The 14,949-nt window shown below is 42.1% G+C and overlaps 1 protein-coding gene across 1 annotated transcript; it reads left to right on the top strand.

The window, feature by feature from the left end:
- The first annotated feature begins 577 nt into the window (after window positions 1–577).
- On the top strand, window positions 578–3,915 carry Defb130b (defensin beta 130B). Its single transcript, XM_059274442.1, has 2 exons — window positions 578–667; window positions 3,637–3,915. Exons 1-2 carry the CDS (start codon window positions 610–612, stop codon window positions 3,816–3,818), a joined length of 240 nt encoding a protein of 79 aa, XP_059130425.1. The 5' UTR covers window positions 578–609; the 3' UTR covers window positions 3,819–3,915.
- The last annotated feature ends 11,034 nt before the right edge of the window (window positions 3,916–14,949 follow it).

Below are 14,949 nucleotides of genomic sequence, written 5' to 3'. Positions count from 1 at the left end.
CACCCTAACTGAGGAGCTGTGGGGAGTTGTCAGCTCCTGGGAGAGGGGGAGTTTGTTTTCTTTAAAGGTGTGGCCCCGAGTAGGCGGATAACCTTGCACTGTAAGTATACAGACAGCACAAAGGGAATGCGATGGACTATTAGAAAAGATGGGTAATATTTAATTAAAGAGTTCAAAGCGCTAGGGGATGTTTGGTCATGTTCGCAGGAAGAGAGTTGCTAATTATTGTCATTTGACTGTTACATGCTGTGTCCACGTAGCTGATGACAACAGAGCCCTCCACAAACAGACATAAACAGTATACGCCCTGTGAAAAATTTAATCATGAATTGTGTTTTCCAAAAAGAGAATTGGCTAAAGATACTGACCTCTGGTGAAACTGAGAGCACATAGCAGAAGGAAAAGATTAACTATCTGGTTTCCTATTATTAGGTTAATTTGTCACCAAATTTAGAAACTCTAAGGTTTGGAAATATTCCAACAAAAGCAGTTTTTCTTCTTTGCATGTTAAGCTTCACTGAACAGACAGAACCTCAGGCCCCCAGAAATAAATAAAAGCTCTGCACTTCACCATCACTGACCACCTTCCACACTGCTGGCCACTCAACCATGAGACCTCATTCCTGCCTGTCTGTCCTCTTCCTCTTTGTAATGATAATGCCGAAAGGTAAGCCGGGAAATGAAGGCAGGAGCAGGGCTTCTTAGGAGGTCTGCTGAGGTGCACAGCTATACTTTGTCCCTTATAACTCAGATGTCAGCACGTGGACTTGAATATCCCAAAGTCCAACATCTTCAGAACTGATGAGGTTCAAATTCAGAATTGAGTGGAGGAATCCTATTGACATAAAATGGGGCCCAAGAACCCCACCACTGGGAGGGAAAAGCCAAGGTAAAGAAACAGAGGCTGAGAAACTACTTGACTAAAAACTTAAGTCAATATACTTTAAAAAAAATGGCTACCACCAGCACCCTAGTTTTCAAGGGAGTGCAGAGATAAATGAACTCATATTGCTGAGTAGATGGAGACATACAGTCTATTGGTGAGACGTGTACGTAAACACTAGAAGCAAATAAGAAAACTCGGGACCAGAGGAATTATGGGGAAAGTGAAGATAATGGGAAGCGTCAATTTTAAAAATGTTAATTGTAAGGTGACAGGAAGCACGTAAGAATCTGGTTGCATCCTTGAAACACACAATTCACACATTTGAATGTTAGTTCATAGAATCGAAATTAAAGCTGCTCCAGTTCTCTTTTGGCTGGTTTGTGCAGATTCTGGTGAGGACTTACAAAACTCATTCTCTACTACTTTTTGGAAGAAAGGGGCCTTGCTGAGCATACCTGAGGGAGCAGGGGGCTGGACAGTAGTAACAGCACTGCCCACCACCAGCAGGGTGCCCACATCTCTCTGTCCTCACCGAGAGCACAGCCAAAGCCTCTCACTTGTGGCTTTAGGCCTAATTTATGAACATCTTCATATCTAACCTGGCACATAGCTGCACTCTCACAGAGGAGTTGATACAATCCTTAGTTTATTTCTCAACCCTAGTCAGAAAGCATGGCTGAGGTGGACAGACTCGCAGGAACTTGTGATGTAAAATATGATGGCAATTATCTGAACGCAGACGGCACTTTAGCGGTCATATCTTTCACTGTAGATAACAGAAGCCACCATGCTCACGTGAATAAGATGCTTTCACTAAGATCACACATGTGGTTGCAACACTGAACCAAGTGTCTCTTCCTCTGGCTCATTCTCGTTTCCACCAATCCACGCGGACACAAAAATGGCAGCTGATTTCTGCCAGACTTTTGCCTCAAGGTCTATTAACTGAGTATTGAGGCAACTAGAGAGATTCTTTGCCATGTGTGACAACATTAAAGAACCCAGAGGTTACTAAGCTAGGTGGGATAAACCAAAGGTGTCGTTCTGCTATATAAGTTAATCAAAATCGGAACAGACACTATGATGGTGGTTATCAGGGCTGGGAGGTGAAGGGAAGAGGACAGGGGGGTTTGATATAAAAATTCAGTTGGACAATTCGGTGAGTAAATTTTATAGATGAATTCTAAAACCTCCTGACCATAGCTCTTAAAAATGTGAAGAGGTTGGAACTCACAGTAAGTATTCTTATGGTAATAAAATGGAGTACTGAAGGGCTATTGAGGAGGAGGAGGAGGAGGAGGAGGAGGAGGAGGAGGAGGAGGAGGAGGAAGAGGAGGAGGAGGAGGAGGAGGAGGAGGAGGAGGAGGAGGAGGAGGAGGAGGAGGGGAGAGTTGGCCTCCTGCAGAGCTGACAGGGAACTCAGAGGCCTCTGACCTCAAGATCCCTGACCCTGGAGATCAACTTTCCTTTGCTCTTCCCAAATCAGTTGCACTGTGAGGACAGAGTTCCTCAGTGGAGGGGAGCACTTCACATGGCCAGGTCTCTTGTGAACACAGAATGTCAAAGACGCAGGAAAAGATCAAAGCATGTAACTTTTATTGTGTGTGTTTTTTTTAATTCTTTTTATTGTTTGAGAGCTTTATGCATGCATATAATGTGTTTCGACGAAACCCACCCTCTCATCCCTCCTCTCCAGGTCTTCCTCTCTCCCTCCACCACTTTTCTCTCTTAGCGTCATGTGCTTTGTTTTACTTTTATTGATTGATTTTTGCTTCAGCTGCTGTTTCTTGATATTCAGGTGGACACTCTAGCACAGGTCTGGAGATGCTGCAGCAGGGAAGGTGGAGATGCAGTGTGAGTGTCTGCAAAGACAGCTGAGGGGTGCACAAGGAGGGACAGGGAGGACAAAGCTGTTGGGGAAGCAAGTCAAGGCCAGGGCCAAAGCTTATCTACACTGAAACCTGGACCCAATACCCTAGCCCCTGTGTGCTTTGTTTTTAAAAACACCGAGTCAACTTCTCCTAAGGACCATAAGCAGACGCATGACTTTTATGTAACATCCACCTTCATCATCAGTGGAAAGAATGAACCTCTGTGGTGCTGGAAAGGCTAGCAGAAGGGCACTGACATGCAGCCTTAGCCATGCTCTCCTCAACAGCCAAATGAATTAAGAAAACATGTGGATATACTTGAAGAAAACTTTCAGCTCTGAAAAGTCTTTCCATGCACGACACACAAATGGCATCGAGTAACTCAATAAAGGTGTTTTTTACGCAGTCCTGAAGGGGGTGCTGAGCTGGAAGTGGAAGGATGGGCTGATTTTCTACAAAGTGAGTTGGAGATGAGAACATACGCATCTAATAAAGATGTTGTTGAAACTGCTTTTTGGTGGAGGTATTGATGCCTTCAGTGAAGGGTGATTCAATACAGAGGAAACAGAACAAGACATTGCGTGTCCACTAAAGTTTCAAAGACACCTTCTCCATCATGTTAACAGTAAACACTTCCACACACTTAAGATGTGCTGCCCAGGGTGAGGACCACATCTCTAAAATCCCACAAGTTAGCCTGCTAACTCCAAGGTGTCTATAAAAAAAAAAAAGACACTACTTCTGTATAAGCACGTGATCTTCCTGTGTAGACAATATTTGTCTCCCATTCCAAATCCACCTTCTGGGGTTGGGGCTTCACCCATATTTACAGTACATTGAAAGTGAATTAACAGTGTTGTCCAATGTCTTCCTGCGCAGGAGAGGCTGGTTTTCTCCCAGGGGAAAAGCAGTGCATTTTTCTGAAAGGGATATGCAAAGACATAGCATGTACATCCACGGATGACACCATCGGCGAATGTAACGACGAGAAGAAGTGCTGTAGGAGATGGTGGGTGCTTGAGCCCTACCCAACACCCATTCCCAAAGCGAAGTCTCCTTAGACTGGAGACAACTGCAAGTCCTTCCAACTCCGGCAAGCATGGACAAGCTTTGCAGACTTCTGCTTAACCACACTCACCTTCTCTCTTGTCTGCAAATAAATGTCCTGAGTCCATACTTACTGGTCTCTGCAAGCCTCTTAAAGTTCTTCCGGAAGTTAGTAAAAGGAGTTGAGAGGGGAAATCCCCACACTGCTTCAGGATGTATTGGAACACCTCTGCTCAGTGACCAACTTCATTACTTTAAAAATAGGTTTGAGAAATTATTTGGGATTTATCATAGTAATACTCTCCTCTCTAAATAATAATAATAATATAATAATAATACAACTAGAAGAAAATGTACGAGAACCTCATATCTTGAAAATATTTGAGCAAAGTGAGCTTCCAAAAAAAAAATCAAGGTAGAACTTTAAACATGTGAAGTAATGAATCTGAAGTACACAATGATGGATTGCCTTCACTAGAATATAAACCCTTTCTCTCATCCGCTCCTGAAAGCATAGCATTTTTCTAGGCTGGGAGTGTAGCTCAGAACCAAAGCACTTGACAAGCCCTGGCTTTAACCAATAAGTATAAATATAATTTTTCACTACTGATGAGTTCTACTTGGAGCATGCATATGGGTAAAAGGCTGTCAGTCATGTGATCTTGCTGACACTGCACCTGAGAATCAGGCTATAATCCCTACTTCCTCCCCCAGAATACAACCTCAAGTAACAGAATCCAAATCCTTAAAATCCAAAAAAAGACTACATTTCTTTATGTTTATTACAAAAGACTAAAAAATTCCTAAATCATATAATTCTGGGAGAACATAACTTTAAATTTCCTTACTACGTCTATTAATGTAAAAGGATAATTTATCTGTGGAACTTTAAAACACAACAGACCATCTTACAGACTAGTATGCACAGTAAAATACTTAGGATAAACACACATGGCTTTGCATAATAACAATGGTTGCACAGGTAAAACAATTATGAACAGGTCAGATATATCATAAATAAGCCAAAGTGAGATATACAAATGCATACCACTGTGATCAGTGATTGTGTGCTTCTTCATTTATAACCATAGTAGTTTAAAAAATCATGACAGATACATGAAGTCTATTAACAAAACCAGAAAGAAGACACTATGAATTCTCACCATCGATGGCCACCCAACAAGCCAAAACCTTTTTATCTTCCACAAGTGAAGAAATACCAAAAAAAAAAATGGCATGTCTTCATTAACTGATAAAGTCTCAGCATTTCTGTGCATATGCACAATATCAAAACATAAAGATGCCTCGTTATATACTCTGTGCACTGCTTTTGGTGCATGAAAATCTGTTCTGGTTGGTTTTTGTCAACTTAACACAAATCTAGACATTAATTAAGAAAATGTCTCTCTAAGACTGGCCTGTAGGGAGGGGCACTTTCTTGATTAATGATGGATGTGGGAGGGTCCAGGCCATTGTGGGTGGTGCAACTCCTGAGCAGGTGGTCCTGGGTTCTCCAAGAAAGCAGGCTGAGCACGCCCGTGAGGAGCAAGCCAGTAAGCAGCATTCCTCCATGGCCTCTGCTCCAGTCCCTGAATTGAGTTCCTACCCTGGCTTCACTCTGTGACAGACTACAAGCTGTAAGCTGAAATAAATCCTGTCCTCCCCAGGATGCTTTTGGGCATGGTGTTTTAGAAATCCTAAGACAAAATCCATTCCTCTTGCCCTCGCATACAGACTTAAATTGGACAAAAATAATCCAGTTAATGTGATAGCATCTTTCATATGTGTCTTCTTACCTCATGGGTCATGTGATTATTTCTAAGTATACAGTAACTTTCAGGCTTCTTCAGGCAAAAAGAGCTTTGCTTCACTGAAAGCTCTTGGAATCTCATTAAAGCTGGAGGGATGCCAATGCAGGCCAAGGAGAGGGTGTGTGTGTGTGTGTGTGTGTGTGTGTGTGTGTGTGTGTGTGTGTGTGCTTGTATGCCTAAGTGTGTACAGGTACCTGCAGAGGACAAAAGAGAACACCAGATTCCCTAAAGCTGGAGTCACAAGCAGTTGCGAGCTGCCTGATGTGGGTGCTGGGAACCCAACTTGAGTTCCTGACAGAAGAGCAAGTGCTCTGAGCCACTCTCCAGCTCCTCCTTACCAAATGTCTAGGGAGAAGTGAAAGTCTGAAACCCAAACTCAAAGAACAAATCTCTCTAAAGACATAGCAAAGCCCAAAGACATCAAAATCCAAATGAATTAGTTCCTGAACTGATCTTTCCCACACTGGGATCCAAAGTTTTCAACTAAATAACTGAAAACTTCAGCATCGGTTTTGGACTTTTCATCACAAAGACCCTGCAGTGACTTGGGAAGCTTTAATTGATGCGGTATCGGGTCTACCGCGATACCGTTTCATCTGAGCAAAGGATCAGATAAGAGAAATAGAAACTATACCAGACAGCTAAGGAGGATGGTTCATTTGGCAAAGTTCCTACCACACAAGAACCAAGACCGGAAGTTAGATCGCCAGAGTTCTGTTTAAAAGCCCAGCATAGAGCCACGTGGCTATAACCCCAGTCTTGGGATGGGAGGGCAAACTGGGAGTATCCGTGAAGCTCATTGGCCAGCCATCCTAACAACTGATGATGCGCTTCAGGTTCAGTGAGAGATGCTTTCAGAAAATCGAAGGAGAGGGCAATCAAGACAAGACCTCCACCCACACATGCACACGTGTGTGTAGACGAATTTCTAAGTGGTCTTATTAAATAAAAAACATGGAACCAAATATAGGGGTGAAAGCCTTAGAGATCAGGGAAATAGGAATAGCCACCAGCTAACCTTACCTCACCACGCTGCAGCTTCCAAAGTGCCACGACTTCCTGTCTGCCCAGGCTTTTATTGCCTTGCTGTTCTGCCCTCTCATTGGCTCTTAGCTCAGCTACCTCACTTCCTTATCACTGCCTGTCCATACAGACCTCCAGGTCTCTATGGTTGGTGCTGGGATTAAAGGCATGTGTCACCACTCTTGGCTCTGTTCCCTAGTGTGGCCTTGAACATACAGAGACCCTGCCTGCTAAGTGATAGGATTAAGGGTGAGTGCTACCACTGCCTGACTTTTGTGTCTACTTAAAATGGCTTGCTGTTTCCTCTGATCTCCAGGCAAGCTTTATTTATTAACATAGCAATAAAATACCACCACTTTCAGCACAAATAAAACATCGCCACACATATATGTGTGCACTCCCACTTATACAACACCACACCACACACACATAATAAATAAAAATAAGATTAATTGAAAAGTTTTTTAAATAAAAAGAAACAAGATCAAAAGAAGGCAAAATAAAAGTCTTTGCACTCTCCTCTCTGCAGATAGGAAGCAAAGGAAGTAAATGATGACATTCTGGAGTAAGTGGCCATGGGACTCATCAAGTCCCCAAAAGATGGGAACCCCTTCAGACATGGATGCTTGGGATGCTGACCAGGGGACTTCCCACAGAAGAAAGGGCAGTTAGCATAGCCTAGGTGAATTCCATTCTTTTGAACATCATCAATCCTAGCTACAAGAGAGTGCCCCACTCATCACAGGCTGCAAGCCAAATTAGGAGACCCAGAATCCTCACAGTAGCTCTGCTTCAGGAAAGAAACTTGCTGTGCCCTCCCCCCAGTTCATGAGACCAGGCTTAGCCACTACACGTTGTCTGCAGAAGTCACTGTGAGGATCCATTCTTCCTGGGAGAACACTAATTTCAGTGTACAAGCATCCCTGGAATCCTACCACACTTGCTCTAAAGTCTGTAACCCCTCAAACCTACATAGACCCACAAAACAGAACCCAAGACACGACAGTGCCCTACAACACAGAGACTGGCACTTGGCATAGTGGGAGGTATGGTTGGAGGCTTGACCCCTGTGTTCCAAGACTGGTCCCCCTGCCCGCACCTGTGGTGTCCATTGCTGCCTTTACCAAGTGACAACACTTTTGACAGAGTTCCTTCTTCACTTCAGTAAAAGCATAGACACACCAGAAGTGAAGGACCGGGAAGAGCTATTCCATGCAAGTAGAAAAAAAAAATGATATACACAGAAGCCGCTATACTCAGTCAGCTAAAACGAGGGGGTGGGAGAAGAAGAGATCAACAGGTCAGTTCAATATGAGGAAAACAACAATGTTATATACAACCACTACTGGAGTACCCAATCACACAAGGCAAAAGTAGACATTGTTAGAGCTTATGATGTTTAGTGTTAATTGTCAACTTGATGTGATCTGGAATTGCCAGGGAGATGGGCCTCTGGGCCCAGGTGTATTGTTTTGTAACTACTTCCTCAGAACAGAAACGTTTCATACTAGAGGGAAGAGGGGGACTCATAAGACACACAACTCTTACAATACCTGTAAGACCCAGGAAGCTCAGAAAGCCACAAAATCTAGGATGCCCCTCTGCTGTGGGATGTCTTTCTGTATGCCGTGAAGATGTGTTGCTCTGACTGGTTGATAAATAAAGCCGTATTGGACTATGGCAAGGCAGCTTAGAGGCAGGCAGGAAATTCAAGCAGATAGACAGGAAGAAGAAAGGAGAGAGAGGAGGAGACGCCGGCTGCCGCCGAAGGAGAAGCAAGATGCCAGCAGACTGTTAAAGCCATGGAACACGTGGCAAAACATGGATTAATGGAAATGGGTTATTTTAAGATATAAGAGCTAGCTAGGGAAAAGCCTGCCATAGGTCATGCAATTGGTAATTAATATTAAGCCTCTGAATGATTATTTTATAAGCAGCTGAGGCACTGCACGGCTGGGTGGGACACAGGAAAACTTCCAGCTACATTGGGCGCTCACCATCGGACATTGATCCACATAGACCTAAGAAATCTTAAAGATTCTGAATGCACAGAAATGGAGCCACACTGGGCTTCCTAGTCTCAGTCTCATGCTAGCAGCAGGGTAGAGTCTCGTCTCTCAACAGCTGCCTTTGAGATGGAGCTGGCCGCCAGCCTCCATAAGCTAAGCAGCATGGCAGATTCCCACCGCAATACACAGTGGCATCTCCAAGCCACGCAGCACACTGCTTGGTGGATTTAGCTTTTGCTAGTACAGACAAGTACAAGTAATACCAACACATAAGGTCACCCCAATAAACTCAGTGATTTGAGTGAAATTGTCTCGTTAGTATAATGTCAGTCAGTGTGCTGTCTTGGTGAACAAACGTTTATTCACATACCTCCAGACAAAGTCCATGAGTCACCCTCCTGTCCTGAGCACAGTGAACACTAAGGACCTCCTTTCATCATGCCACCTAAGTGAAGTGTATCAGCAACCCCAGGAGTCACATGGTAAGAAAATTTGGCCAGAAATTGATGGGTGAGTAACCAAAAACCCTAGAGTAACTTTATAGCATTTAAATAGTGAAAGTAAAAACACAAAATAAGAATAAGTAAAGGTATTGTGGAATATCTGTGAAGTTCATTCTGTAGCCATTAAAATTATTTTGTTTACATTATTCTGAAGGGAGGCTAGACATGACAGAAGTATGATATATGCATCCTGGAAAGGTTATAATGGAACGTACTTTGTACAACTAGTATGCATTATTAACCCTGGCAGCACATATACTAACACTGGACTCATACAGAGATTATTAGCATGGCTCCTGTGCAATTAATATGCACTAGTCACCATAATTTCAGAGTGTTATATGGAAAAAATGGAATGGGGGAAATATTTGGAACAAAATTAAAAACTAGAAATAGATCTGTGTTATTTCCATTCTATCCCTCTGATGAAACACCATGGCCAGGGCCGAAGAAATGGCTCAGTTGTTAAGAGTACTGACTGCTCTTCCAGAGGACCTGGGTTCAATTCCTAGCACCCACATGGTGGCTCATAACTGTCTGTAACTCCAGTTCTAGGGTACCTGATACCCTCACACAGACATACAGGCAAAACACCAATGCATATAAAATAAATAAATTATTTTTAAAAACACCATGACCAAGGCAACGTATAAAAGGAAACATTTAATTAGAGGCTTGCTTACAGTTTCAAAGGGTTAGTCTATGAAAAAAAGCCACGTAAAGATGTAAAATACACAGAGAGTCTGGATAATGTATGTTATTGTGTTGTTGTTGAATTGTTTGACAGCTGAGGAAGGAAGTCCTAAGAGACATTTGATTATAAATGGCAGGGAGCATGGTGACAGGTCGGCAGGCATGGCGCTGGGGTGTAGTGGGTAGCTGTTCCAGCTTTGACCTGGAAGTACTACCCCCATTGAGGCTTCCAGTAACTGCCACGCCTATAAGGTGGGGCCAAGACAGGAGCTCTTAAGACCCAAGATCTGGATATACCAGCTCTCTTGGTTCCTGGATTCTGGACACTGGATGTAGACCAAGCAGAGTTCTCCAGAGAACACTGCTGGACTGCGCTACACCTTTCCCAGACCCTGTAACCTATCCCTTCACTTGTAAGTTACCTCATAAAATAAACCTCCCTTTTATCTACATGGAGTTGCCTTAATACTTCCACCAATACTGGGGCAGTAGCTGAAAGCTCACATCTGATTACAAGAAATAGGCAGAGGGATAGCAAGACCGGGCTTGATGTGGGCTTTTGAAACCTCAAAGCCACCTCCAGTGACACACCTCCTCCACCAAGGCCACACCTCCTAATCCTTCTCAAAACAGTTCCACTAACTGGGACCAATCATTCAAACATATGAGTGTATGGAGGCCATTCTCATTCAAACCATCACAAGATCCTGAAAGGGAGAAATTTGACCAAAAAAAAAAAACAAACAAATAAACCAAAATAGTAAGAATCTTTTAACTGTAGAATGCTATAATATATTTATTATTATGTAGAGAATCTTATTAGTTTTCTGGTTTTCAGATAAAAATATACTATTTATGAGTAAGAATAAAAATATTGCCGGGCGGTGGTGGCGCACACCTTTAATCCCAGCACTCAGGAGGCAGAGCCAGGCGGATCTCTGTGAGTTCAAGGCCAGCCTGGGCTACCAAGTGAGTCCCAGGAAAGGCGCAAAGCTACACAGAGAAACCCTGTCTTGAAAAACCAGAAAAAAAAAATATTGAGTATCCTAGATGAGCTGATACATGCTTTTAATCCTAGCATTGTGGAGGTAGAGGCAGGTGAATCTCTTTGTGCTGTGAGATAATGCTCTTGTATTTGTCACTCAAATTGGTTTAATAAAATACTGATTGGTCAATAGCCAGGCAGGAAGCTTAGCAGATTAAATGTTTAAGTGGTCAGAAAAAGATAAAGATATGCAGTAAAGACAGATTCAGAAAAAAAAAACAACCAACCTCTAAACTGTTCACACACAATGTGTTTAAAAATATGTGTAGGCTTGGGAGAGTAAAGAGAAGGTATAGACAGTCATAAAAAAAGAAATATATATAAAGTCCTTAAAAGGGGGTAAAGTAAAAGAAAAAAAAGCCATGTAAAGATGTAAAATACACAGAGAGTCTGGATACTGTATGTTATCATGTTGTTGAATTGTTTGACAGCTGAGGAAGGAGCAACAGCTGCTAAGAGACATTTGATTATAAATGTTACTGGATTAATCCAACCTATGTATTTTGAAAATGCCTTAACTTCAAAATTTAAGTCAAAAGATATGTTACTTTGGAGAAGAGTTTATGCTTTTATTTCCATGGGAAATGAGAGGCTGTGGATTCATTCTGTGTTAAAAAAAAAATCAGATTTGATTGGGGAAGACCCCCTAAAAAAATCTCCAGTATTTCAGAGCACCTCTGTTGCAGTTTCCTCTGAGTTCTGCATCCAGAAAGGATTCAAGGCTGCTGACTGAGATGATCCAGCCTCACAGACTACTATAGTCAGGACTTGAGCATAATCCAAAATTTTCTCAGGGTGCCCATAAGATTAACAGTGCCCCCAATAAGCAGGAAGTAGCCTAGAAAATGATGCCCACATTCCTAAAAAAATGGATTATGTTTGTCTTTGTTTAGGGGGTTGGTTACAAATTGTTATTGGTCAGAGTCAATCTCTTTCTAAACGAAGAAAGGGGGATATGATATAGAAATGATGGGAAAAAGATACATTATTAAATATACTTTAATCCAAAAAACAACTGTTAATCTAATATATTTTATATCAGTATGGATTTTAGTTTGTTGATACAAATTTAAAGTTAATTTTGTTGTACTGTATGTATATTTCTACTCTTGTTTAGGGTATTAAGTTTATGCAGCTCATTTAAAAATGTAATATAAAATTAAGAAATAGAGAATAATAGTCATCTATGATCACAAACTTATGGTCATGTTAGGCATGTTTTCAAGGCCATACAGACATATATTTCAGATACATAGGCAATCTTCAAACACTTCAAAGACCTACAGAATATGGCATTTAAAATGTTTTAAGAGCTTATACTTTTCTCAACAGTGAGACATGTTTGCTCCTGGCATCACAAATTACTTCAAAGAGGATGATGGGCATCGAAGAAACTCCATATGGAGTTTGTTTTCTTTATGGCAAAAGTTAGCCATGTGGGCAAAGAAAGTGCCCTTGCCTCAACTGCTGACAGTATGCTGTACAAATTGGACAAGCAGGAAGGACACAAAAGAAAGTGACTGCAGAATTTTGCCAAAACAAGGTGGGACAGTCCTTCAAAAATCCTGCTTCACAGATAAGTCTATCAGATATGCTAGGCCTGTAGGCCAAAGATGGATGCCCCAAAATTGCAGAGGAACTTTGGATGGACTGTCTAGGCAGCCTGATGTCTCTGTCATTAGGTAACATTACATGTTTCTGGAGTCTTTGATGGAGTTGAAGACTAGATAGTTATAGTTTTCTTTATTTATAATAAAAGATAATTAGATACAAAACTTTAGACTTACCAAGATAAGATAGAGAATTAAATATTTTCTCTAATTTTGTCAAATGCAAATGGATTGAATATTGTTAGTATGATTCTTACTTGATAACTGTTTTTGTTTTGCTATATTAAGGTTAAAATCTTCCTTTTAAAATTAAGAAATAGAGAATAATAGTCATCTATGATCACAAACTTATGGTCATGTTAGGCATGTTTTCAAGGCCATACAGACATATATTTCAGATACATAGGCAATCTTCAAACACTTCAAAGACCTACAGAATATGGCATTTAAAATGTTTTAAGAGCTTATACTTTTCTCAACAGTGAGACATATTTGCTCCTGGCATCACAAATTACTTCAAAGAGGATGATGGGCATCGAAGAAACTCCAAATGGAGTTTGTTTTCTTTATGGCAAAAGTTAGCCATGTGGGCAAAGAAAGTGCCCTTGCCTCAATTAATTAAACAAAAAAGGGGACATGCTGTGAGATAATGCTCTTGTACACTCTAAAGATTTGTCACTCAAACTAATTTAATAAAATGCTGATTGGCCAGAAGCCAGGCAGGAAGTATAGGTGGGATGAGCAAACTAAGAATGCTGGGAAGAGGAAGGGCGGAGTCAGGAGTCACCAGCCAGACACAGAGGAAGCAAGATGAGAATGTCGAACCAAGAAAAGGTACCAAGCCACATGGCTAAACATAGTTAAGAATTATGGGTTAATTTAAGTGTAAGAGCTAGTCAGTAATAAGCCTGAGCTAATGGCCAAGCAGTTATACTTAATATAAGCTTCTGTGGGGTAATTTGGGAGGTATCTGCTGGGTATTTGGGAGTTGGTGGAACAGAAACTTCTGCCTACATCTTTGAGTTCCAGGCCAGCCAAGGCTGCATAGTGAGAGACTGTGTCTCAAAATAAATTAAAATAAACAGTATAGAGGCACAAGTTCACACGTGTATGTCTGTTTATCCATATAAGAATTATTAGTAATTTAATACAAAGGTAAGGAAAGATGTAGAAACCTGTGGGGTAAGAAATGAATGTTATGAGGGATAGGCGGGGGGGGGGGGGGGGGGGAGTGTAAAGGGGGAAAGTACTGAGATGACTGGAAAGGGGGCACTTTTTTGGGGGTGAGGTAGAAACCTTGTGCAAGGGAAACTCCCAGGATTCTACAAGGATGACCCTAGCTAAGAATCTTAGCAATAGAGAATATGTAGCCTGAACTATCCATCTCCTGTGATAAGACTTCCAGTGGAGGGATTGGGACACCAACCCAGCCACATAACCTACAACCTACAGTCTGTCCTGCCTGTAGGATGTGCTGGGGTAAGGGTGGCACAGAGATTGTGGAAGTGGCCAACCAATGACTGGTCCAGCCTGTGACCCATGCCATGAGAGTGAATTCACTCCTCACACTGCCTGGAGTGCCAGGACCCAGAGGCTGGATGGCCCAGAGACTTAGACTAGAACCAAACACGACTGGAGAAAAAAATGTCAACGTAATGATGCCTAACAATATTCTGCTTTACTCATAGATTACTGCCTAGCCCAACTGTCATCAGAGAATAACTGATGCAGACCCACAGCCAAACATTAGGCTGAGCTCAGGGGATCCTGCCAAAGAGAGGGAGGAAGGATTGTAGGAGCCAGAGAGGTCAAATTCATCACAAGAAAATTCACAGGATCAACTAACTTGGGCTCATAGGAGCTCACAGAGACTGAACTACTAACCAAGGAGGCTGCATGGGACTGACCTAGGCCCTCTGCATATATGTGACAGTTGTATAGCTTGGTTTTCTTGTGGGACTCCTAACTAGTGGCTTTCTGACAAGCTACACTCAATAAAACCCGTGATTCCTGGGCCAAGTTTCCTATCTGATAGTAAGCTATCATCTCTCTTCTTCCGCTGTAACAGCTTGTGCTTGATGGCCGATGGCTCTCTGACCTTTGAGGAGAGCCATTGTCAAAGCATTCTACCTGTCCCCACAGAGGCCCCGGGTGATCTGGCAGTGCCCCGGTGTTCACCAGCCTAGAGCCTGAGCAGAATGGATTTGGTCCTTTGATGTCTATGATGGCAGTTGGCAGCTGGGCATCACACAGTGTTCCTGGGCTTCCAGGCAGCACCATCTCGTTCCAAATCTACCACACAGGGAAACACATTGATCGAAAATGTCAGAAAGCCACTAAAAATTCTGCTTTCAATGTTCCATAAAGAACTTCTATTTCTTCTCATAAATTTATATCACTTTACCACATAAACTGTGCTTCAAGAAGCCAACGGTTTGAAGATATGAGACA

The sequence above is a fragment of the Peromyscus eremicus genome, chromosome 9 (assembly GCF_949786415.1).
Source record: "Peromyscus eremicus chromosome 9, PerEre_H2_v1, whole genome shotgun sequence".
Taxonomy (NCBI): Eukaryota; Metazoa; Chordata; class Mammalia; order Rodentia; family Cricetidae; genus Peromyscus; species Peromyscus eremicus.
This window is presented reverse-complemented; position numbering and strand designations above follow the sequence as displayed.

Bases quoted from the DNA above. Each gene is read 5' to 3' on its own strand.
- Defb130b (XM_059274442.1), top strand. From the start codon at position 610: ATGAGACCTCATTCCTGCCTGTCTGTCCTCTTCCTCTTTGTAATGATA. The intron at 668-3,636 runs GTAAGCCGGGAA...CTTCCTGCGCAG, and splicing joins TGTAATGATAATGCCGAAAG to GAGAGGCTGGTTTTCTCCCA.